Here is a 25,840-nt window from a genome sequence, read left to right as displayed (position 1 = left end):
GTGTTTTCTCCTCCTTAGGGAGCGGGAGGGAGTCATTTATCTCCGTTCGCCCCTCTGTCTTCCTCGCAGCCTCCTGCTTTCGTCGCCGATAATACGCAGTCTCAAGAACCCGGCGTTTTTATCAACAAAATTGAAGCAACGTTACGCAAAATCTTTCGATGTTCATGCTAGACCTCGCTTTAAACAAAAAACAGATAATTATTGTCTGATTCGCTACAACTAGAGCAGGAAATCTCAGATGCGGATCTCGGTACTAAAAAAATATTAAAAGACCAATGTTTTCCGTTTGATTCAGACTGGGGTAGTACCTACATGAAGACTCCCTGACAAAAAATTTTAAAACCAGAAATAAATCGATATAAAAATAGCTACTAAAGGAAATGATAGTCGTGTTCATACGAGTAACTCTACAAGAGTAATAAATATGTGTTCCTTGAAGCATAAAGGCCCAAACTCCATTGATTGTTATTTTTAGCTGACCAAATCGTATCTATCGTGAATAAATTAAAGAAAGGACATTGAAATGTCAATAGCCTCGGCGACAATTAAGTGAGATTTCCAGTATAGTGGGATTAAGGATTCGTGGAGTGTGTCGTAATACCACCGGCCCATATGACGAGCGCGGCTTATCAGTCCGCTGCGTGACGCGCTAAGCCGCGGGTGACGAGTGGTGACGCCGCGAGGCGGACGAGCCAGCGTCCTGAAAAAGCTCTACGTCACGCTTCCTGCGGCCGAGCTTCCTGGCAGGGGTGTCAGGCACTTAGGCACAGAAAGTTACAAGACTTTTTCGAAGATGATGCTTTTAAGAAGTTGCAATATGGAAATTCTTAACAATAATAAACAATTGATTTATGTTATTAGAAAAATACAAAATGCAGTATCTTGTTTGTTTTTCCTCATTGCCTAACATTCACTAATTTAAATTAATAAACTGATGACTCATTTGCAAATCATTAACCGATCCAGTGATACGCTAAAATCCATTGCATTATCAAGTACCACGTCAAATTAGGATTGAGGGATCGAGCAACCCTGCGAGCGATCGTCCGGCGTTCCGGCGTCCGGCGTCCGGCGTCCGAGCGGTGTCCGGCGGCGTGGGCGGCCGCTGTGGGCGTGCAGCGCTGCACCGCCCCGCCCCGCGCGCCCCACGCTGTTTATTCTCGGCCCGACTGGCGGGGCGCCAGTCGCCCGCGTGACGCGAGACCGTACGCACGCGTGCGTCAGGTAAACCTCGAGCGGACCGAGCGGTGCATCCAATACCGGACATTGCAAAAATTCACTATCATCGTAATTTTCGGGTTTCAACCGGCGGGTGGGTGAAAATCGGTCGCGGAAGGGAGCAGGGCGGCGGTGTGGCAGAAATGCATTTCCCGACGGGTGCAAGGCGCAGGCGGTGCGGGTCGGGGGGAGGGTGCATGCGATGATGGACATCGTATTGATTTCTATCTGGCCGCTCCTCCCTTATTGTGGCGGTGCAGGGCGGCATCGATCGCTGCACCCTCTAAATTAACAGAACGCAATCGATGCAGTGGACGTGACCGTGTGTGTGCTAACTGAACTGTTCTCGCGTCACGTGGTTGTAAGTACGTGAGATAATTAATTTCGACAATAATGCACATTCGACTCGCGGATTCTCAATAATTGATCGTTAATCATTTAATTGTGTATCGATGATGGTTAATTGAAGATGTAATAAATTGAGTCAATATAAATTAGCTTGTGTCTGCTGGCTAAGTGCAGTTTAATTTTGTTTTATGACTTTTCCACAATATTTTCCTCAAATAGTGCGACAAATTATTACGCAATTTGTTTAATTACAGTGCGTTTTTTTTTAATTCTAGTGTTTAACATTACATTAGCTATTTTCAAGTGTATTTTAATTTATCATTCAAAGTTTTAAATTAATTTTCAAATTGAATGTGTTTTATTTGGTGTTTTAGATTATTGCATTTTAACGATTCCGATTATTTTGAAATTGATTTTTCTTGGTTCTATTTATTTCACACGTACTTATAACAACCATTTAGCACAGTTTGCAATAGCAGTTATTTTATTGCAAATTAAATTAAACTCAGTGTAAACGTCGCCGCCTTAGCCCTTCCGAAAAAAGTGCATAGAAAAAAATCGTGATTCCGGGTGCAGCACCGCTCGATCCATGCGCGATTTACCAAAAATCGAAACATCGAACTAAACATCGTTTTCTCAACAGATAAACAAAACACTAAACTGAACGCGATTCGTAATTCAAAAACAAAAGAGACGCACAAATAAAACAAAAAAGGATCGCGCGCCGTGGAAAAAGAAGAAATTGGAGAGAAAAAAGAAAAAAGGAAGGAGGTTGGAGTGTGTTTCGGTAGTCAGTCAGCAAAGTGGCGGCAACAGTGGGCGCGCGCGTGGAATGCGCGGGCGTCGACGCGTACAGCGCTCGCGCACGCCCCGACACGGTGCCGCCCTCGGAGCACCCGGCCATGGCGACCGACACCGGTGAGTAGCCGTAAGCTTTCCACGCCGTGAAAATGCACAAAATTTGCACATAAAACATAGAGACAATTCAAAAATAATCGTAGTATACATCAAACAGAGAATGGGCAGCAGCGCTCTCTGAAAAACATCAATCTTTTAAACTGCGATCTCCAACCAGCCTGCCAAGCGTGGAGATTATGGCAAAACCCTCCACTATAGTGGAGGAGGCTCATAGTCCAGCAGTGGACTGTAAAGGGCTGTTGATGATGATGATGATGAATCGTAGTAGGTATAGTAAAGTTTAACAACTTTAATTGATTCAAGGCTAAGCAATGCTGATTTTTCTTAGTCACCTATCGAGATCTAAGTGAAAAGTCGTGGAAAATCTGTTTTTGACGAGATATCACAGCCACAATACTTGCAGACTGCGATATTTTTGATTGATCTCAAAATAATAAATGTGCATTTTTATTTATAACAATCTAATAAGCTATCTAAAATTGTATTTTTAATGTGTTCAGTTCATTGCTCGTAAAAACATAATCAGTGACTATTCTAAGAAAGACTCTTAATTAATCAATTATTAAGGTTTTATTGCGTCTTAAGGTCTGAGTTTGAAACGATTTTAAATAATTAACTAGCCACTTTAAGTTTTCTCTCTAGTTTTAGACGCGTAATAGGGTTTGCGCGATTTAGAGACTGCCGCATACAAATACAAAACAGGTGCCAGGAAGGGTAGAAAGTCTCTACATATAAGTATAACTCAACCCACAATCCGTGTGCAACATACCTAAGTTGAAGCCACAAAATTTTCGGACCCGCACCGCAACCCGAAGCGGGAACAGAAATAAAAAACCAACCCCCGATTACAATATTTACGTAAAACAGGCCGAATTGTTTACCAACAGAATCTATACGTACAACGTGTCGTCCACCCGTCACACACGAACATGAGTTCGTTGATATTCACCCCACCCCCGATCCTGCGGGATCATCCCCCCATCCTGGGAGGGTGGACACCCGCCGCTCTTGTTTAATGATGTTGCTGTCGTTTACTCAAGATTACGGAGTGTGATTTTATGCTTTTCTAAGATTATTTTTAAGATGAAAATGTACATCTGAAAGTACACGTTTATTAATTTGTGTCATAAAAATCCATAATTTTATGAGTGTACTCGTAATATCATGTGGATTTTGTTTTTATTTTACAGCAGGAAACAAATGCTAACGTTAATCTAACTAATATAACGCCTGAGGCTAATTAAGATTAAATATTAGAAGAGAGTTTAAGTCTATATCCAACCTGTCCATTATAAGCTACGTGATTTTTCATTTGTTTTGTATAACAAACGACATCATTAAACGAGCAAAATCATATTAAAACAATTTATAACGTGGAGACAATAAATCACGGTCCGTGCGAGTTATAAAGTGACTTAGTCACTACCGCGGCACACGCTCGAGGGGCGACTTGATTGGGGGCGGACAACGTGCCCGGCGAAATATTACAGAACAAAATGCATTTCATTCTTATAATATTACTACACAAGTTTTAGGCAACAACAAAACCGAGTCAATAAACAATTTATCTAGCTTTTTAACTGTTAAATAAAGTTATAAAAGACTCTACATTACCAAAATTGGCTCGTTTTTAACCAGCATTTGCGTATCGATTTCACTAACTCAAAATTGAAAGTAAATTTCAGTTCTCGCCGCATAGTTTGCGTTCCCCGTCTTTCGAAGTGCAAATAAATCGAAGTCGTCTTAAATGAATTTCCTGAGATTAATTAGGTTTCCAAATCTTAGCGAGCGAACCGCGACAATCCGCCGTCGAAGTTTCCAACTCGGGCTTAATTTAAAAGTTGTTCGTCTCCCGATTCGCGCCGGGACGTTTCACCCATTCTTCTCTGCAGCCGTGTTTAGACGCGGTCAGCTATGCGAGCCCGACTTAATGTTTAAGCTGGAACAATCAATAACTCAATGCCTCTGAACAAAACTGTGTTCCTCGAGTGCGTATTACGACGTCGGGCTTTTGGTGGGGAATTTGGACAGTGGACAATACAGCAAAAACTACATTTTACGATTACAGACAAATTGATAGACAAATTCTAACAGCGTTCCTATATTTTGTATGAATCTAAACTCTGCAAGTGAAAGAGAAGGAAGATCTGAAATATTGGCACAGTGCAAATAACACTGCATGCGAGGGCTAACATTTGTCGAGGTTATAAGTTCGCCCTCTTTATTAATTTATTTACTACGTTTAGATTGCGTCTACAAAGACGATGAAAACATTGAAATAAATAGCAGATGTTTTCGCGGGTGACGCGTTACGGCTGCAGAAATCCCACTAATGTTATTTACGGGACAAATGTGTTTTGTTGGTCTTCGCTGGACATTCTGAATTATTGCATTTTTCATTCATCCTTCAAATAACTTACGAAATTTGTTTTCATAGTGAACTCTAAAATTACGAAATGAAAATAAATATGAGTTAAAATAAATGAAGTGTCGTGTTCACGATTTTTGGTATTTAATTTCGTTTATCTGATTAGGGTTTCCGTTTTCTCGTCGCATCTAGATCGGTATTAATTACCGTTGATCGTACACGATAATTAATGCTATTAGTATAAATTACTTCTCTAATCGAGCTACAGTTCGATCCCGCGGGCCCGATGGTGGCTCACATCAACACTGCGAACATTTACAGTCCCTCTGCAGCACTACTGAAGACTTGGAAAACTTTACCACCGATTATAAATTACTAAAAGCATAAATCTTAACTAAAAAGACTAGTCACTTAAAAATTGCTAAACGGAAGGACAGCAAAAAAGCCCCACGTACTGAAAAATACTTTATTTTAACTACTGCGAATTCTACACAAAAACATGGAATACACCGCATCAACATCATTCCTACAGTAATACTAAAAGTAATTTAGCATTACAACCAAAAGTAATTTAGCATTACAACCAGCGCTAATACAGTTATAAAATATCCTCAAATATCGCAATGTCTTCCAGAGCCCGTCTATTTCCGAACAAATATAATTGTACAGTGACAAATCATTCGCCGCAGCACTCATTTTTCCGTCATATTTTTTACTAAGTGGTTTGTTGATATATTAACTGGACGTGTTTTCTTTACTTGCGCATGTGAGTTATGAATGAAAATATGATGAAATTGTATCCTGGACGCGTATAGACACGGTAGTTTGTAAGATGGATGAATGTTTGTTTATATTTCAACAGCTACTAAGATAGATAAATAAATAGAACACACTTTATTGTACACAAGACAAGAAAAGAAAAAACAAAACAAAAATTATACGGCACAATTTAATCTAAGAGATTAGATTTCGATGAAATTTTACAAAGTAAAGAAGATTAACGGACTGACAAAATCAAGGCTTATGAACTTATCAAACAATAAAATTGAAGCATCCGCTAGGCTCTACATTTAACTGGAAAATATGACCTACATTTCCGGTCACTCACTCTTCTGTCTATAAAAAATGTATCAAAATATAAAAATGAATGAGAAATAGGAGGCGTAACGTTACGTGGTGACTTTCATACATCTCTCGGAGTTATTGACACATGCAAAGCGGTTTCAGTAAGTAGCATTAATAATGTATGGCGATCTTTCAAGGCGCGATTTTAATTTTAAAACGCGACGACCGTTGTTTCTGAGATGTTTTTGCATCGTTTACGCGCAAGTAATCATAATGTCGTTCAAATAAATTCGGCTAAATTTAGTTTTTTGTGGCTGTGACTCGAGCGACGGCTTCTTAAATTCAATGGGTTTTCCTTATCATTGTTAGATTTGTGAAAAGTTATTGAAAGTAAACGTAAAGTTTTGATCGAGGAAATCTAAACAAAATATCAGATTTCGTTATAATCAACTGCAATCTACGAGTAATGAAGCAAGGGTCGGTAGCGATCAATATAAAAATTGATAGACAGGATAAATGAACTTTTTAGATTGAATTTCTATATTTTGGGCTTTCCGAACCCAAACAAAATACAAACACTAAATTTTTTACAATTAGACATTAAATTTAATATTGTATACATATTTTCTATTGAAAAGGAAGATTAACATGATTGGAAATCGTGAATACAATTCAAAAATCTAGAGTTTTACATCGTAAATTGTTTCAAACGTAAAAATCGCAAAAACGCTGATTTGGTTTTAAGAAAAACTCCGTAAAAATGTATAAGTATGTTGCTGAGATGAAAAATGACAGCGCGCCCCGGCTCTCCGCGGACTGTTTTCCTTCGCTGAAGAAATTGATATTTTATTCAGTTTTATTCATATTGTATGATTTTCGTAAATTCGTATCGGGCATGAATCATCTTAGGTATTAGAGTTCGGGCTTGTGTTGCGTAAAAGATAAATTTCTTTAGACGCCACGTTTCACATTACTAAGGCTTAAAATACCATTTGAAGTTGAATAATTAAACGTATCAAAACTCTACTCAATTAAAGGAAGAATTACAGAATTCATTTGGAATTTTCTTAACATTATACCTAATTTGTTTTATTTTTAATAATGTAGAGTTCAAAAAACACACGTTCGACAGAATTAACTTGCCTTGAGTTATTTATTATGGCTTTACGTAATTTAAGTATCGCTGCAATTTGTTGTCTAATTTATAACCGTGAACAGTGAGATACAGTTTTTATTTATAGCTAAGTTTATGTTTTCTAGCGTAATAAAACCTCCTAATTAAAAGTTATGTTTCGAAGAATCGTTTATTGCGAGATACAGTTAGATACTTAATAGAAAACACTTTGTTGTATGTTAAATGAAATGAGCTTTTAGATTTCAATGCAACTTTCTTATAAAATCCTAGATGGATGGACCTGTTTTATGGATTTATTGGTATAAATAAATCATTTTAATTAAATTTTGAATTTTAAGTTAGATTGAAAGGAAAACCTTATACTTATCTTCCCTCAATGTTAGTGGATATAATAGTTTTTTATCGATACTTAAGTATATTGTAAAGCTGAAACGTTTAGGTGTGTGGCGAACGATAAAGAATATCTACGATCAAATTGGTTTTAATCGATATTAATAAATAGATAACTAAAATCGTTTAATAAGAGTTTTTTAATATGTTTTGGTTGACTAGTGAATGATAACTCAGGATATTATTAAAATAGTGAAGTTAATTTACGCTATTTTTACGCTACGCGGGAACCAAGGGACAAAATAAATAAATACAAACTGATTCGATACGGCAGCACATCTGCGCGTTTTGCGAGCGCTTGTTTTCGCGGTCGCAGGCGCAATGTATTTATGGTATACACCAAATTAAACGCCTCGACACTTCTTATGCTCGAAGGCTCACATTTGGTTAGCGAGTTCAATGATAAGGATCGTGATAACGACATCTGTATCGGTAGGGTTGGCACACATTGATAGGAACTCTGAAGTTTCAGGCTATCAGCAAATCGCTTCAAACCTCATTTAAAGAAAGTAAGAACGAATGGATGACGTAGCTGAAAAGTTTAATGAACATTATTTTTATAAATTACGCAATTGTCTGTTGCCAAATATGTTAAAGAACATAATCGTCGTAAGCGCGATTTTAATATTCCAATATGTGCATACTAATACTGAAGCATAACCCGTCTGTTCAGAGAGGTCATTTAGGCGTTTCACTTCCTTCTTTTTTGCAATATTATAATAACTAATCATGGTTGCTTCGAACACCGAGTCATAAAATTATTAATCTTGCGCACCGAGCTGATTTCATTTGGCCAAATAAGTCACAGCGATTGTTCAAATCCTTGACATTTGCTCATTGCCGGATCATCCTTTAGCGTTAGAAGCGTGTTTTTGGTTACCGTTATAATGTCATTTTTTTAGGTCTTAGGTATTTATCGCATATGAAAAAACCATATAATAAATAATTAATTACAATACCAAGCCCACTTGATTCAAAGTTTCGACAGTCATAATGGTTAAAATATTCGCGAAAATAAAAAATAATACTTAATGCAAATATAATGAAGAAATACACTAACGAGACCAAATTTAAACTTAATATTAAGTTTAGTGTCAAAACAATGTAGAGACCTTCATTATTAAAGTCGATCCATAAATCTTCGATACAATCTGCGACAGAAGTGCAATAAAGTCAAAACAAATAGCTTGAACTCATTCAGAGATCATCAAGTAAGGTAAAATGACCTAATAAATATAATTGTTAGTGGAAGTCAAGACGATCAATCACAATTGACCTTGAGTCTAATTCAATTTTGCACTCAAAATCATTGGAGTCAGACTCTAAAATTAGTTTGATACTTAATTATTTGGCTGCATCTTGTGATTCATGACTGAGGCAAGTGTGCACTTGAAGGTTTCACTTTGCCGTGCGCGGATATTATAATATCGATCTGGCAATCGATCTTAATACCGTATTAGCTTTTTACTTTTTTGAATATCAAGCTCAAATATTCAGCTGAATTGCAGGATTGAAGACGAGTGTTGAATTTGATTAATTACAAACATTTAAAATTCCATTGTTTGCCCTGACTACGTCTTTCGGTCCGTGATCGCCACTCGAGAACTTTTCTGCCCCAGCAACCATCATGCAGCTCTACGAGCTATGTGCCCCGCCTACTGCCAATTGATGTTATCAATTCTGCGGGCAATGTCGGTCACTTTGGTTTTCCTGCGAATATCCTCATTTCTGATTCGATCACGTAGGGAAACTCCGACCATAGTACTCTCCATTGCCCTATGGTCACTGCCGCATGGATTCAAATTCAAATTTTCTTTATTGCTTCATGTTGGTATACAAAGGTTCTTACCGCAACATGAACCTTGCTAGATTTAACTTTAATGTTGTTTTTTGCTTGTGCGCAGGCGGCGCCGCGGCCGGCGGCGAGCAGCAGTACTCGCTGCGCTGGAACGACTTCCACTCGGCGATGGTGTCGTCGTTCCGGCGCCTGCGCGATGAGGAGGACTTCGTGGACGTCACCCTCGCCTGCGCCGGGGCTACCTTCACCGCGCACAAGGTATACACTACTACACACTCTTACCAGAGTGGTCGTGGTCGTCACACCAGGTCCGGTGGCAAGCCTCACAATCCGTCGCTATTCCTACCGCACAGCCTGCAGCCTTTCTTGTGCACTCGTGGAGTGGACCGTTGAGTGCGGTTTTAACCTGTTCAGTCCACCGCATGGGTGACCTGCTGCACGCTCTTGTGCCCTCAACCTTCCCCTGCACGACAAGTCGTTCAACAGAAGCGACGTCTCCACGTGTAATATGCCCAAAGAAAGTGAGAATACGACTTTGGACGATGGAAGAAAGACGCTGTTTGACATCAAGCTCTTGGATGGTACTGTATCTTTTGGTTTCAAGCTAGCGAATGTTAGCTGCATCTTTCGCTGAGCTATACGAGCTAGCGGTTGCTCTACTTGCCAATCAGCTGCGTGACGAGGACTTCGTAGACGTCACCCTGCGCCGGCGCTACCTTCACCGCGCACAAGGTAATAACGGCTTTTGGTTTCATGCTGGCGAATGTTAGCTGCATCTTTTGCCTTCAAGCTAGCGGATGTTAGCGGTATCTTTTGCTGAGCTATACGAGCAGTTGCATTACATGTCAATTAATGACAAGTATGTATATGCGCCCAATAATAATTAGAGTACATAATTAGGTATGCTGAATCACAGATAGTCAATTGATTGCCAAAGTTGCATCTATTGCATATTAATTACGTGAGTTCATTAGCAAACCACTTGTTTTGTGGCACCAACATTGTAAATATTTACACATTTTTTCATATTTTCATATACCTACAGGTATTTTATACATAAGCTCTGCTTTTGGTAATACCTACCTATGTACTTTATACTAATTTATATTTTAAAAACTAATTTAAAATATAAAATATGTACCTAGCATCGAGTTGCTCCATTCAATGATCCTCGTTATATTCAGGTGGTGTTATCAGCGTGTAGTCCGTACTTCCGAAGACTGCTGAAAGCGAATCCTTGTCAACACCCTATTGTTATCTTGCGGGACGTTCACGACAAAGACATGGAAAGCTTACTCAGGTATGATTTCAGTCCTTTTTTCTTTTAAATTGTTTAAGAAAAAGAAAGAAGAAAATTAATCCTTTTTATTGTATACAGGTTTATGTACCAAGGGGAAGTGCACATCGGCCAGGAACAGCTAAAAGAGTTTCTAAGAGCGGCTCAGCTACTGCAAGTTCGAGGTTTAACTGATGTACCAGCGCCAGCCCCAATCCCCACATTGGATCAGAAAGCTTCACCAGTAAGGAAAAATCTACAGACATCTTATTACATATTTGAACAACACCATGTATGTAGTTATAGGACGCAAAAAAAATTTGGACAAAACTCAGTTAAAATTTTCTTTAATTAGGTAAGATTCCTTGCAGTATGGAATAAATTAAAATATCTTCATTTATGTCACAATAGTCGGCGTCATCTTGGACAGAGACAGGCAGCGGAGGCTCACGAGAAGGGAGGGAAGCTCAACCACGTGAGGGTCGAAGATCAAGGAGGCCGGAGGAAGGCTCAACCAGCACACCCCCACCGAAACGCGCGAGATCCTCAGACTTGTATCAGGCACAAATGAAAACTAGGTAAATTTTAACAATCATATAATTACGGAATATTATTTGAAGAAAAAGGTTAGGCCCAGAATAGACGGTGAAACGCAACTGCAACGAAACTGCAACTGCTAGTTACTTTTGAGTTGCATCTAAGTTTCTGCCATAGCGTCCGTTGAGAGACCATACATGACGCGACCAGTTTGAAAGTTTCAGAATCAGAATCATCAGAAAGTTACAGTTTCGTAGCAGTTGCGTTTCACCGTCTGTTCTGGGCCTTACGCTCCTGGATATTATGTTTACCTACTTAAAAAAGTTATTTTTACAGGACAGAACAATTGCTGGCAGCTACAGGCAGTCCAGAACGTTTAGGGACAAACGGACACGAACTAGCACTATTCGGACAGACACTAGACAACGTGCAAACCGCGCATTTATCAGGAGTCTCTAATAACTTGGTAAGTTTTCAGACTTCATCTGAATTCTTTGGATTCGAGACTATTTTTTCTGAACAAAACAATCCTATATTGTACGTCCGAAATGGGCAAACTGTCGGTTCCTGTGTTATTTAACATCCATGTAACAACAATGTATGCACAGTTTTGACAATAAATGACTATCTATCTATCTATCTATCTAGTTTTCAAAATTTTTAAGCGTTAAAAGTCGCATTTTACACTATGTTCCTTTTACAGTCTGGTGATGGAGAAGAGTCATCATCAGACGCTGGTGCGAGTGACACGGAGGGAGAGACGCGTGCCAAGCAGGAACCTCTGGACTACGACGACCCCGCCACCATGGCCAACACCAACGGATCCCTCCCCCACAACTTCCCAGGACTTCTTAATTTGCCAGGTAACAACAACGCACAGTAAAGGAAAAAACCTAATACAACATTCATTGCTTTTCCTCAATTAAAATGAAGTTGATTTGCGATTAATTTATGACGTTTCCCACAGGCTTTCCCGGATTACCCGGACCGTCAGGAATGCCAGATAATTATGGTGAGTTACATTTCATTTGCACCTCTAATGCTTAACTTTTCACATGACTTGATGATGACAACAGTTATAAATACCCACCACAAATGCGTGTACGCGTCCGCAATGAAAAAGCAATTAAAATTACCAGAATTAATAAATTCTAATCTTATATTTAATAATGACGGTTCACGAACAAAGAAATCAAGTGTATCATTAATTGTATTGTACATTATTGAGTCATGTAACGCATGCTGTAAACAACACTAACAATTAAATAACGAGAACAGTACCTAAGCACTTAATTACTCCAATAAACCGTTAGATAAATTCATCGTTTTGCCCCAATGAATAATATTCGAGTAGGAATAGCAACAATGGAAGTTAGGCTAGGCCGCGTTGAGGGCGTCACGCATAGGGTCTAGGAGCGAGCACTGAAGCGACCTCGTCTGCCCCAGGAGCGACCTGGCCGGCCGGCGCGGAGGCCAAGCCGAGCGTTAAGGCAGAGGAGCGGCCGCCCTACGCGCCCTACGCCGCCGCGCCGCCCTACGGAAACGGTGAGCCGGCGCTCAAGCCCGCCTGCCCCGAGTGCGGCAAGCTGTACAGCAACAACAGCAACCTCAAGCAGCACATCCTCAACGTGCACGCGGCGCACGGCCTGGCGCACTGCTGCGCCGTCTGCGGCAAGGCCTTCAAGACGCGCCAGTACATGCAGATACACATGAACTCCATACACGGCGTCAAACAGAGGAGGCGCGACCCCGCCCCGTCCGCCGAATACTGCGAACGATACACTCACAATAGCGCTTAAACGATTTTACCGGATGACTGTGTCTAACCGCCGCCTCTGTGTTACAGGGGCGGCTCTCGCGGGCGGGGCGGCGATGGGCTACCGGCCGCAGTGCCCCCTGTGCGGGCGGGTGTACTCGTCCACCTCCAACCTGCGCCAGCATATGCTCAATGTGCACTCGCAGACGGACCGCGACCAGTGGTTCCCTTGCCAGCACTGCGGCAAGAAGTGCAAGACTAAGCACTACCTCATCAACCACCAGCTGCAAGCGCACGGCATCCGCCAGCGGCAGAACTCTTAGAGACGGCGCGACGCCGAGCGGCCCCCGCCCCCCGCGCTCCCGCTCGGCGCCTGGTGGTGACCGCCGGCGTCACGGGAACACCACGCTCGTACAATAATAGGAACAGTTGTGCCAATGGACCTACGCGAACGAAGACGTAACGGAACCGTATATCGATATATTGTATTTAATATGACGTATTTTTAGAGAGTTTATTGCGGTCGTTAGGGGTTAGGGTCTCGCCGGGTTTGCCAACCGCTTCGCCGAATGCTTGAGTAATATGGTGCTGTCGGCATTGCAGATGCCGCGGCGCGGGGCGCGTTGGCAAACCCGGCGGGCGATAGCGTCCCGGACGAGGGCCCGTGGGCGGCGTGGCTGGGCGAGGCGGGCGCCGGGTGCGCGCTGCGCTGCCCGCTGTGCTCGGCGGCGCTGGCGTCGCTGGCGCTGGCGCGGCGGCACCTGGAGGCGCACTACCCGCGCGACAGCCCGGTGTGCCCGGTGGCGGAGTGCGCGCGCTACTTCGCGCACCCCAACTCGGTGCGCAACCACATGCGCATCAAGCACCGGCGCCAGTGGGAGCGCATGAAGACGCTCAAGTGGAGCTGCGGCTGGGCCCCGTGAGCCCGCGGGCGCCGTCCGCGCGCGCTGGACGTTTACATTGAAAAACGGCTGTGAAACGGAACTACAAGTGGGGCTTATAATTTTACCACATAAAATCAGAGTCAATGATCTCCAGGATGCATTTTCATATTTCGGTGTCATGTTCATAAGTATTGTATAAAGCGGTAGGATAAATCGACTGAAAATTATTTTTGTAGTAGAATAGACTGATATTAATATTGTTTAAGTAAGGATATAATGTAAGCGCATTATGACATGTGATGATTGGTGCCATTGATAGATTACGAAGTGCAACTAAGAATGTCGATCATTCTCGTGACTTCCTGAGTGTCTAACTTCCATTGTTGCTTCGATTCTTGATCATTTATGGAGGCTATTTCTCCCGGCGAGATGTCCCGTCCTGAAGAATCCTTGCGGTAAAGTTTGTATGTGACATTTTATAACTGAGCTTTAAAGTGACGAATGTGTTCAGCGCCGGCGGGACATCCGCCGCTCTTCCTCTCCTGTCGGTACCATGGTTTTCGTCGGTCTCCCGTAGAATAGAACCCTTCAGGAACTGTAGTAGTGTCGTAGAATCGTGTTTCATGCGAACGTTCGCGCTGAAAGCCATCGTACCGCGTCTTCTTCCGTGACTCTAATTTCGACCATAGATAAGACAATACGAAATATAAGTAACAAATGTAATGCCTTCAAACGCAATAGTTAAGGATGTGTTTCTTCCAATGATAGAGTATTTATTTTCGAAAATTGTTCATGACGCCATTTACGCAAGTGCACAATCTAAAACATATCTAGTCAACGTAGACAAACATACGAAAATACAAGAGGGATTTATTTAAACTTTTATGTAAATAGACTATTCCATTCGCATATATTTTCGTATCGATAAACACCAAGCGAAAAGTATATTTTAGTGTATACATTTTGTTGTAAACAACGATATAAAATTTAATGTTAGATACTAATAGACTGGACTCAGTTTTTAAACATTTATATTTATGGTAATAAGTATATAGAATTATATTAATGTAGGCGATTCCAATGCAATAATGAATATTTAGCCTTATAAAGATCTATTTCTACGAGAGTAACGGACCCTGCGCAAACGCACGTTCTGCGCGGAGCTCGACGATAGTGACAAAGAAAACTATAATCGGTGTAGCGACGGACTAAATCGAAAGATATATCATTCAGTCAATAGTTGTAAGTGTGGGTGTCTGTTTTACACAATAGGAGTTTAAACATATTTTTCAGCGTCAGCGTTTTTCTCAGTCAAAACAAAACAAACGATGAATTAAGAAATACTCTAGCAATACACTCATGAGGAGAACGTGAGTTAGCGCAGAAATATCACTGCGAAATTTTTGATGACGATTCAAAACAATCATTTGCCTGAGCAAAGCGTTGGGCTGACAGATAACTGAGCTCGCAAAACGCATGTAGTTCACAAAAAGTTGCCTTTAAAATATATGCGATAGGAACCGCAACATAGATCTCCAAAATAATAAAGATATTGGTTATTAAACTTAGCGAGTAGATGAAATTGTTCCTGACGCCTGAGAGGCAATCTCGTATATCTTACTGTAATTTTAAGCGTACAATATATTATGTATTAGTCTTGAATAACCAAATGTTCAATGTGAGTAAACGATACTAGTTGCGATTGTATTAGTGATACGATATATACGTAATAATTTAATTTTTACCCGAAGAAAGTGTCTGCTTATATAAATACATAAACAATAAAACTACCAAGTAGAACGATTTGTTTTAGTACACGATCGTAGGCATTAACACCCGTAACTAACGATGGAAAGGTAAGGATTAACCTGAGTCGCTTCAATGAGGGCTATCGTTTTTATACTTAACAGTTGGCACCCCTGGCGGTTGACAGGACCTTACTCTACAGTGGCGCCATCTTGATGAGTGCAAATACGATAGTCCTCCTACCACTTTAGCGCTCACAAGTTGGCGCCACTGTCTTCGCTACTAGCAAGTGACAGGACCTTACTCTACAGTGGCGCTAACTGGTGAGCGCTATAACGATAGCCCTCATTAATTCCGTTACTGTCTCTCTATTTGAGCCCTAGGCATGTTAACAATAAGGTTCATTGTCGCAGGCGGCTGCCGGCGTACGCAAGACCTGCTGCGCGTGCGAGCCACCGACCCGCGCCCGTGCCCTAAATGCGGGAAGATCTACCGCTCGGCGCACACGCTGCGCACGCATCTGGAGGACAAGCATACTGTATGCCCGGGATACCGGTGAGGACACGCTATATCTCATTATTAGACCCTCCGATCTATATTTTTTCACTTAATGGTCCCATGGGAATGACATGGTTTTCTTTCCTGGCTGTCGTCTGGCCAAAGGGATACCAGGTACCAGGACTTAGGCCGGCAATACACGGACCGCTTGAAGCAGTCAGGGTCGACAGCTTCAAGCTGCGACTGCACAGTGAACTGCAGAGTTCTATGGACGCACATACACGAACCGCTTGAGCAGTTGCAACTGATTCGGGCGGTCGACAGCACAGTGAATTTTCATCGTGCGGTCAAGCAGTCGCCAGCCGTACACTGACTGCTCGATCTGTCGACAGCTCTCACGCAGTTACCTCCGCCCACTTTCTTCATTCCACGGCGCGCGCGCTTGTGATTTGTTGAGCAGTTAATACCAACTGCTCGAGCAGTTATCACTGGCAGCTTCAAGCTGTTGACTCTTGACTACAAGAGTGGTCCGTGTATGTTGATCACTGACTAACTGCTCAAGCTGTCCGTGTATGGCGGGCCTTACTATCCAAAAGAAAAATCATCTACCTACATCGATCAAAAAAGAGCATCTGACAAAAACTTCTAAAATATCCTGTTCCAAATTCTGACTGGTCTTGTGCGATGTCCAGAATAAAAATGGTTTCGGTATTTTTACTCCCAATCTGCCCTGAAATCACATAACATCAAACGATGTAAACAGAAACTGAAAAGCAATACCAGAAGGTAGTAAAAAACTCAGTAAAACTCATTTATTTCTGTAAGTACGCTTTAAAAAAGCACTTTTACATGTCCCAGTATTAGCCCTACCACTGCTTCAGGACAATAAATGGGCCAGTGCTGAGAAGAAGCAGCGCAAGAAACTCAGAAATAGAAATAGAGGTAGAAATGTAGATTTGAAATCTCTCGCAAGCTTGCTCCTCCATTTGTCTCTGGTGAATTGAAGAGGGTCAAATGGTTGCAGTGGACACTAAATATCCCGATGCTGATATTATTCTGTGTTTACAACAACTTTGCTTGCTTTACAGCTGCGTGCTCTGCGGGACGGTGGCGAAATCCCGCAACTCGCTGCACTCGCACATGTCGCGGCAACACCGCGGCATCTCTACGAAGGACCTGCCCGTGCTGCAGATGCCCACCCGCTTCGACCCCGAGCTGGCCAGCCAGTGAGTATCATAGGAAACTACATGTCAACCTTGAAGTTAACGAAGTCGCGCAACTCGCTGCACTCGCACATGTCGCGGCAGCATCGCGGCATCTCCACCAAGGACCTGCCCGTGCTGCAGATGCCCACCCGCTTCGACCCCGAGCTGGCCAGCCAGTGAGTATCATGGGAAATTCAAAGGTCAACCTTGACCTACAAACCCAGGGAGCAATCTTTAGATGGCAGCATTTTGTGGCAAATCTCAAAAGTACTTCAATTTAATATTCCTAGAAATGTGTGGTATACAACCTTTCTAGCTAAGCTATCTAAAATGTTTAGAAGCTAGTTTAGGAGAGGGTAGTCCACCACAATAGTCCAGTTTAGAAGCTAGCTTGTGTTAGGTGTGTTAGGAGAGGATAATGCCCGTTTTCACCATCAATCCCTAATTTTTAAGTGATGGTAACACATAACAGGCATTTTGTTTTCATAGGGGTCGTTTAAAAATTAAGGATTGATGGTGAAAATGGGCATATGTCCACCACAATGGTCCAGCAGCCAATATAGGAATATTTACAAATCCAGACATATGGTTTTTGTCTTAAAACAAAAGACACCAGCCCAAACAATCACTACTAGCTATAAAACATCGCAACAAGCACTAAAAACATCCCTATCTTCCAGACTACCCAAACAATCAGTCTCGCTTGATATAAAATATTCCAGCAAACACTTAAAACATTCCTGTCTTCCAGACTACTAGCCAAAGCCGGCGTGAAGGTGTCTCCCGAGCAGCTACGAGCGCGCGCGTCGCCCACCGGCCCGCGGCGCTCCGACATCAAGCTGGACGCCAAGTCCGCCGCCTCCGAGACCAGCTCCATCTGCGGCGACAACGACAACGACGACCTCAGCCAGTCGCGCTACCAGGACAGCGTGCCCGTGTCCCCGCCTCGTAAGTTGACCCAATATTTGATCCACTCAATCATTTACAAGATCTTGCAAAGGTAGAACAACAGACAGTCTTTAACGACAGTGTCAGCTTATTTCACAATAAATACCCAATGAAACAGCAATGGTATGGTAGCGTAGTATGGGCAGGCCTCCCACTAGGTGAACCGACGATGGTGAAGGTCGCAGGGAGTAGATACCAGAAGATCTTACGAAGGTAGAACAACAGACACAGTCTTTAACGCCAGTGTCAGCTTATTTCACAATAAATACCTAATGAGATAGCAATGGTATGGTAGTAGCGTAGTGTGGACAGTCCTCCCACTAGGTGAACCGACGATGGTGAAGGTCGCGGGGAGTACCTGAGGACCAATTGTTGTGGAAATCCTTGGGGAGGCCTTTGTTCAGCAGTTGACTGCTCATTTGACTAAAACGAAGGAACAAACGAACGAACTAGACTGCATGCCTGCAACTCGTCACCGTGTTTCCACATGGAATAGTGAGAAAAATATAATTTAGAATTCGGCAGTTTAGGCCTCTTTAATCTGNACACCCGTAGCTAACGATGAAAAGGTAAGGATTAACCTGAGTCGCTTCAATGAGGGCTATCGTTTTTATACTTAACAGTTGGCACCCCTGGCGATTGACAGGACCTTACTCTACAGTGGCGCCATCTTGATGAGTGCAAATACGATAGTCCTCCTACCACTTTAGCGCTCACAAGTTGGCGCCACTGTCCTCGCTACTAGAAAGTGACAGGACCTTACTCTACAGTGGCGCTAACTGGTGAGCGCTAAAACGATAGCCCTCATTAATTCCGTTACTGTCTCTCTATTTGAGCCCTAGGCATGTTAACAATAAGGTTCATTGTCGCAGGCGGCTGCCGGCGTACGCAAGACCTGCTGCGCGTGCGAGCCACCGACCCGCGCCCGTGCCCCAAGTGCGGGAAGATCTACCGCTCGGCGCACACGCTGCGCACGCATCTGGAGGACAAGCATACTGTCTGCCCGGGATACCGGTGAGGACACGCTATATCTCATTATTAGACCCTCCGATCTAGGGTTGCCAGGCGTCCGGATAAAGCCGGACATAGTTAGGCTTTTTGATTGCGTGTCCGGCCAAAATAAATGGTGTCCGGCCTGTCCGGCTTTTATTAGGCTGCCGCGCCAGGAAGAGCGTCGAGCCACAGAATAATATGAAGCGCAGATCAGGACGTTGGGCAACCGATGATGATAGTACTCACTCGTGAGCTATGACACTAATTGCACCCCCCCCCCCCCAGTCACAAGTCCGGCTTTTAGGGTAAAATGTCCGGCCAAATGAAGCACAGAGTCCGGCTTTTGCGTTTTTGGACCTGGCAATCCTACTCCGATCTATGTTTTTTCACTTAATGGTCCCATGGGAATGACACGGTTTTTGCAATTCTGGCTGTCATCTGGCTAGAGGGATACCAGGACTTACCATTCAGAAGGAAAATAATTTACATGAATGAAATAGGAGCATCTGACAAAGTCTTCTAAAATATCCTGATCCAAATTCTGACTGTTGACCTTGTGTGATGTCCAGAATATAAATGGTCTCGGTATTTTACTCTCAATCTGCCCAGAAATCACATAACATCAAACGATGTAAACAGAAACTGAAAAGCAATACCAAAATGTAGATTTGAAATCTCTCGCAACCTTGCTCCTCCATTTGTCTCTAGTAAATTGAAGAGAGTCGAATTGTTGCAGCAGACACTAAATGTCCTGTGATATTTTTCTGCTTCCAACAACTTTTATGTGCTTTACAGCTGCGTGCTCTGCGGAACGGTAGCGAAGTCGCGCAACTCGCTGCACTCGCACATGTCGCGGCAGCACCGCGGCATCTCCACCAAGGACCTGCCCGTGCTGCAGATGCCCACCCGCTTCGACCCCGAGCTGGCCAGCCAGTGAGTATGATGGGAAACTACATGTTAACCTTGAAGTTAACGAAGTCGCGCAACTCGCTGCACTCGCACATGTCGCGGCAACACCGCGGCATCTCTACGAAGGACCTGCCCGTGCTGCAGATGCCGACCCGCTTCGACCCCGAGCTGGCCAGCCAGTGAGTATCATGGGAAACTACATGTCAACCTTGAAGTTAACGAAGTCGCGCAACTCGCTGCACTCGCACATGTCGCGGCAACACCGCGGCATCTCTACGAAGGACCTGCCCGTGCTGCAGATGCCCACCCGCTTCGACCCCGAGCTGGCCAGCCAGTGAGTGTCATGGGAAATTCAAAGGTCAACCTTGACCTTCAAACCCACTTCAGAACATTTCCAGTGGGAGACAGTTTTAGATGGCAGCATGTTATAGCTGTAACTCCCTATCATTAAGGCTATACGAGTATTTCAATCTTCTCAAAAGTGATTTGATTTACTGTACTCGTAAAAATAATACTAATTCACGAAGACACGTCCACCCCTCTAGCTAAGTTATCAAAAATATTTATAGCTAGCTTGTGCTAGGAGTGGGTAAGCCCACCACAATAGTCCAGCAGCCAATAAATGAATATTTACGAATCCAGACAATCATATGGTTTCGGTTTTAAAACAAGACACTAGCCCAAACAATCTCTACTTGCAACAAGCACTAAAAACATCCCTATCTTCCAGACTACCCAAACAATCAGTGTCGCTTGATATAAAATATTCCAGCAAACACTAAAACACATCCTTCTTCCAGACTCCTAGCCAAAGCCGGCGTGAAGGTGTCTCCCGAGCAGCTACGAGCGCGCGCGTCACCCACCGGCCCGCGGCGCTCCGACATCAAGCTGGACGCCAAGTCCGCTGCCTCCGAGACCAGCTCCATCTGCGGCGACAACGACAACGATGACCTCAGCCAGTCGCGCTACCAGGACAGCGTGCCCGTGTCCCCGCCTCGTAAGTTGACCCAATATTTGATCCACTCAATCATTTACAAGATCTTGCAAAGGTAGAACAACAGGCAGTCTTTAACGCCAGTGCAGTGTCAGCTATTTCCCAATAAATACCTAATGAAACAGCAATGGTATGGTAGCGTAGTGTATGGGCATGCTTCCCACTAGTGACTAGATGAACCGATGAACTGGTGAAGATCGCAGGGAGTAGATACCAGAAGATCTTACGAAGGTAGAACAACAGACAGTCTTTAACGCCAGTGTCAGCTATTTCCCAATAAATACCTAATGAAACAGCAATGGTATGGTAGCGTAGTTTGGACAGGCCTCCCACTATGTGTATGTGAATGAAGGTCGCGGGTAGTACCTGAATGCTTAGGACCGATTGTTGTGGAAATCCTTGGGGAGGCCTTTGTTCAGTAGTTTGGCCTTTGGCTAAAACGAACGAACTACATAGACTGCATGCCTGCAACTCGTCACCGTGTTTACACATGGAATAGTGAGAAAAATATAATTTAGAATTCGAAACCATTTAACCGTTTCTTTCTACTCCAGATATAAACAACCTGGCGAACACGACCATCACGAAGGTGCCTGCCGTGCGCGCGGTGACGGCCAAGGCGGTGGAGAGCCTGCCGCACGGGCTGGCCGGCCTCAAGCACGACGACTACCCGCCGCACTACGGCAACTCCGCCATACTCGACACCTACATGCAGTATTTTGGAGAAAACCTATTCGGTTAGTGTTCTGATCTGACACGATTTGTATGGTGTACCTCACCAAAGTAACTGTAAATAGAATAGAACTTTTATTCAGCATTAACATTTATTTGCATACATGTACAGAGGTTAAATTACTGAGCCATGCTGAAAAGGCGCCCCGCTCTGCGAAAATCATGACATGACACAAGTCGTCAAGTCAAGAAGCCGGTTTTCAGCGGGTACCAACATAGGGGTTATTACGCCAAATAAGCGCCCTTTTGACAGTGACGGAAATACTAATCAACTTTTTTATTCCTAGGTATGAACGCAGCAAAACTAGCACAAATGACAGCTATAAACATGGACAGGAAAACCTACGATGAACCGTCTCCCCAAATGGGTTCCCTGCCTCCGACACACACGCACACCCTCGCCCACCAGCGCTTCTTGAAGCAGATGCAGCGGCAGTACACCGAGAACATGAGCAAACCCGACATCATGCGCAACTCCGACGAGCCCCTCGACCTCGGCAAGGAGCGCCAGCGGAACGACAGCATGTGCGAAATGGACACCGACAAAAACGACATGACTGACAGGGAAATGAGCAAAGACTACAATGACGGCGACAGGAACAGGACGAACAACTCGGAGCAGGAGCACGACAACAGCGGGCAGGACGAGGGGGATTACTCCGAGGACGAGCAGAAGAACGCGTCCTCATGAAATCCCGATGCTACGGTAGGCGTGTTGGATTAGTCGCGTAGACTACGAGTAACACAGATAGGACAATGTTTTGTTGAAGGTATTTCAAACGGTGCTTGAGTGTTATGTTTTGTGGTCATTAGCTGATTCGTTTTGCGGTTTAATTGTTGACCCGTGGAATGTCGTTGGTGCCATTTCCAATAATGTAATGTAAATTAAACGTTAGGATATACGGTGTGAGCCCGCGGCAGATGTCGGTTTGGTTCTTGTTCAAATGTTTTGCTGGATCAGATGAGAAGTTTAGAAGGCGTGTTGGTACAGAGCTCGTCGGCGATACTTTTGTTGGATAATAGGTTGTCGCATTCATTCAGTCAGGAGTTGAGATGCAATTGCCTTTAGTGCACTTTTGGGCACTTGATCGACGTCACAGACCCATCTCGTCACGTAGACCCGAGTACACACTAGATAGTATCGTCGACTCGCCACTTGTTCGTGAGATTGTTTTAGTAGTTTAAAAAACTAGTGAGTAGTGTTTTGTATTGTGAATGTAAGGTCCCTGTCACATAGTAGGGCCTCTTACATAGTAATTCCATCCATCTACCTCAGCATTTGGGCCAATGCGGCGACGTTATAAATAAAAAAAAATATCCACACAAATTGTGAAATTCCATCCATCTACCTCACTTCAATAGATTTTATTTAATATTTTATACAATTTATAGATATAAATAACTGTTGTTTTATGCATTTTGCAGATTGCATTTATATATATACTATATAGAGTATATCGTAGGTAAATATATGCAAGTCATTAGGTCATTGTTAGTGCTGCCCGTAGATACTCGGTAACCGTTACTTTGTATAGAAGCGCACTCACTAGACGACGGTAGTCTGTGTCACGTAGCGAGTATTACATACCCTCTATATCAAGCACACTAACTAATACTATATTGATATCTTTGTATACGAAAGAACATGACAGAGCTTAAAATGTTAATATTGTTAAATAATAAGTGCGTGTGTTGAGACGCATTACAAATTATACCACGATAATAATTTTAACGATAATAAATGAATGAGAATTAAATTTTTAGATCATGTTTTGACATCTACAAACGTTTAGTTCAACTCCTTGAGACTGAGTATACCCAAGGAGCGCCGCGCGCAGGCGCCCGCGCATATACGTGTAAAGTTCAAATTGACCGTTGACAAATCTTATTGAGCATGTATGACAATGTATATAAAATGAGGTGATATGTATAGTACATAATAATATAAACAAATAGAAACAAAAGCAATAAATAAAGTATACCTTGATGTTGCCTTCGGATACGTGTAAATAGATTGTGGGTAGTGAACGGTTTGTGTTGGTTTGCGAACAAATATGAACCTTGTAATAGTAACAAGAAGGTTTATTTTGTGGTAATGATGTGGGCTCGTTACTTAAATAACAATTACTGTGATTACAATCTCAAGTTAGCCTTCAATACTTATACATATTTTTTAGAGTACAATGTTATAGTTATTTAGTATATTGTAAGATTATTTGTAAGTGAAGTCACAAGAATATATTTACTTCCCTAAGCATTAGAATTCACATTATTTAAGCATTTAGAGCAATAGGTGAAGCATTTAACCTTTTATATGAGAGATATTTGACGTCTATGAATTTTTTGTGACACAATAATAGAGATTAAATGATAAATTAGTCCCGATAAATTATTTATTTTTAAAAACAATATTAAGGGACATTTAATTAAATTAGTTAGCAGTCTTCCCAATTAATACCGAACAGTAAATATTTCAAATACATCTTGTTAAGTATATTTTCTAAGGGTGTATTCACAGTTACGTAACAGGAAGTGTCCCCAAAGACTTCATAGACGTGCATCCTAGTGTAAGAGCTACGGGTTAATAATTTTGTTTAGTGTGTTAGTGAGATTTGTCGAGTTAAGTCTGTTTGGTTTGCGTACTTATTATAACCTTGTTGACAGTTTACAGTGTTGCCATAGTGATTTTTGACTGTATATAAGTTTTGATTGTTTAGAGAAGAGTGCTTCATTAATTATTTAGTTGGTATAGAATACACTTCTTTATTTAGATTGCTCTGTGAGTACATTATTATAATATTGTTACATACGTGTTGCTTTGGTTGGCTCGTCTTCATAATAGCAGATGCAAAAATACTAGTAGATGATAGGGCAACATTTACATTATTTTAGTGTGAATGTTACCCTAAATACATCCTGCAACCAAAATAATCCGTGTGTAACCGCATAAAATACAAATACGAATAAAAAATAGATATTTGCACGACATACATAAATATTAACCAATAGTCAGTTACCAGAATGTGATTAAGAAATAAATACGTATATATTTTTTCAGAACACACTCATTCACAGATAAAATAAGTTACAGTGCCAAATATTTAAGTTGCATCGAATGTTGAAAAACAGACGCTGTTTTAATATAATTATGGTCAAATTTGTTTGACCACGAATCAAACTCGATGTAACTTGTACGCACTGTACAGTTGTTGACTCTGCAAAATATTATTGTACCAGTGAAACATATAATAGTTAAGACTTTAAGTCGATCTTTACGGTCTTGTATAATACTTATTTTTAGTTACCTTAAGAACTTTGGAAGTTCGCATTTAGTTTTTTTTATGTTTATTGTACAACTATACCTCATTAGCATGACTGCTCATGTAAAACTCATTTTGTTACATTTCTTATACTATAATGTTGCTGCTAAATCTGTTGTGGTATCTTTGTTACATAAAAAACACGCAACATTTCATCAGTTTATCTTAGTCGTTTTGAACGTTGAATAACATTTCTTCTACAATCATAATTTGTATAAACTTATGGGATTTTGCGATATGTAACACCCATGCCACGACACGGCGCGACACAAACGTTAGCGCTTCATAGCGAGCACAAATTTATCTTAACCCTGGTTGGTGTATTTGAATAGATAGTTGATTTCAACATTTTGACTTAATATTTACCACCGGTAATTTTAAGCGACTTAATTTTTTCTGATTAAATCATATGAATGAAAACTAAATTTTCAATACTCAGTTGATTGATTTAGTTCGATTTCGTGATCTCGTTAAATCTTTTGTTTGTTGTCTTGTCCAATTGATAATTTACTAAATTGTCATGCGTTTTCATTTCTTCTGTTTTGTATCGACGCCAAACAGAGGCGCAGGGATAACTTATATTGAAAACGAGGGTACTTTTACGTTGCTATAAGTTGCCATTTTAATAAGATAATCCTTGTTTTTGCACCGTAATGACCCTAGCCATACGCAGAAGGTAACGTGTTAATTTGCATTGTTTTACGAATGGACACGCCTTTGCCATTGTGTACATTAGTGTACTAGCTGTACGCCGCTTCACATCATTATTATACGAGAATAAATAAAAATAATTGTTTTGAAA

The 25,840-nt window shown here is 42.0% G+C and overlaps 1 protein-coding gene across 11 annotated transcripts; it reads left to right on the top strand.

Moving 5' to 3' along the window:
• Nucleotides 1-1,145: 1,145 nt before the first annotated feature.
• Nucleotides 1,146-25,840, top strand: ab (BTB/POZ-zinc finger protein abrupt). 11 transcript variants are annotated; one of them, XM_028314069.1, is made up of 15 exons: nucleotides 1,146-1,224; nucleotides 2,210-2,484; nucleotides 9,347-9,498; nucleotides 10,425-10,540; nucleotides 10,619-10,760; nucleotides 10,928-11,094; nucleotides 11,390-11,519; nucleotides 11,757-11,916; nucleotides 12,021-12,065; nucleotides 15,853-15,994; nucleotides 17,026-17,052; nucleotides 17,208-17,318; nucleotides 17,894-18,090; nucleotides 21,541-21,723; nucleotides 22,006-25,840. In XM_028314069.1, exons 2-15 carry the CDS (start codon nucleotides 2,469-2,471, stop codon nucleotides 22,407-22,409), a joined length of 1,992 nt encoding a protein of 663 aa, XP_028169870.1. In that variant the 5' UTR covers nucleotides 1,146-1,224; nucleotides 2,210-2,468; the 3' UTR covers nucleotides 22,410-25,840. The 11 variants fall into 11 exon arrangements, with proteins under 11 accessions (XP_028169870.1, XP_028169865.1, XP_028169869.1 ...); XM_028314064.1 differs by having other exon boundaries at nucleotides 11,378-11,519; XM_028314067.1 differs by lacking the exon at nucleotides 1,146-1,224 and adding an exon at nucleotides 1,292-1,312 and having other exon boundaries at nucleotides 11,378-11,519.

Source organism: Ostrinia furnacalis, unplaced genomic scaffold (genome assembly GCF_004193835.3).
Source record: "Ostrinia furnacalis isolate ACB-3 unplaced genomic scaffold, ASM419383v2 OfSCF4519, whole genome shotgun sequence".
Classification (NCBI taxonomy): Eukaryota; Metazoa; Arthropoda; class Insecta; order Lepidoptera; family Crambidae; genus Ostrinia; species Ostrinia furnacalis.
The sequence above is the reverse complement of the archived record's forward strand: the minus strand, read 5'-3'. Positions and strand labels throughout refer to the sequence as shown.

Excerpts from the sequence above, each read along its gene's own strand:
- ab (XM_028314064.1), top strand. Across the intron at positions 17,053-17,207 it reads CTCTGCGGGACGGTGGCGAA|GTCGCGCAACTCGCTGCACT; the intron begins ATCCCGCAACTC and ends GAAGTTAACGAA. Across the intron at positions 21,724-22,005 it reads TTTTGGAGAAAACCTATTCG|GTATGAACGCAGCAAAACTA; the intron begins GTTAGTGTTCTG and ends TTTTATTCCTAG.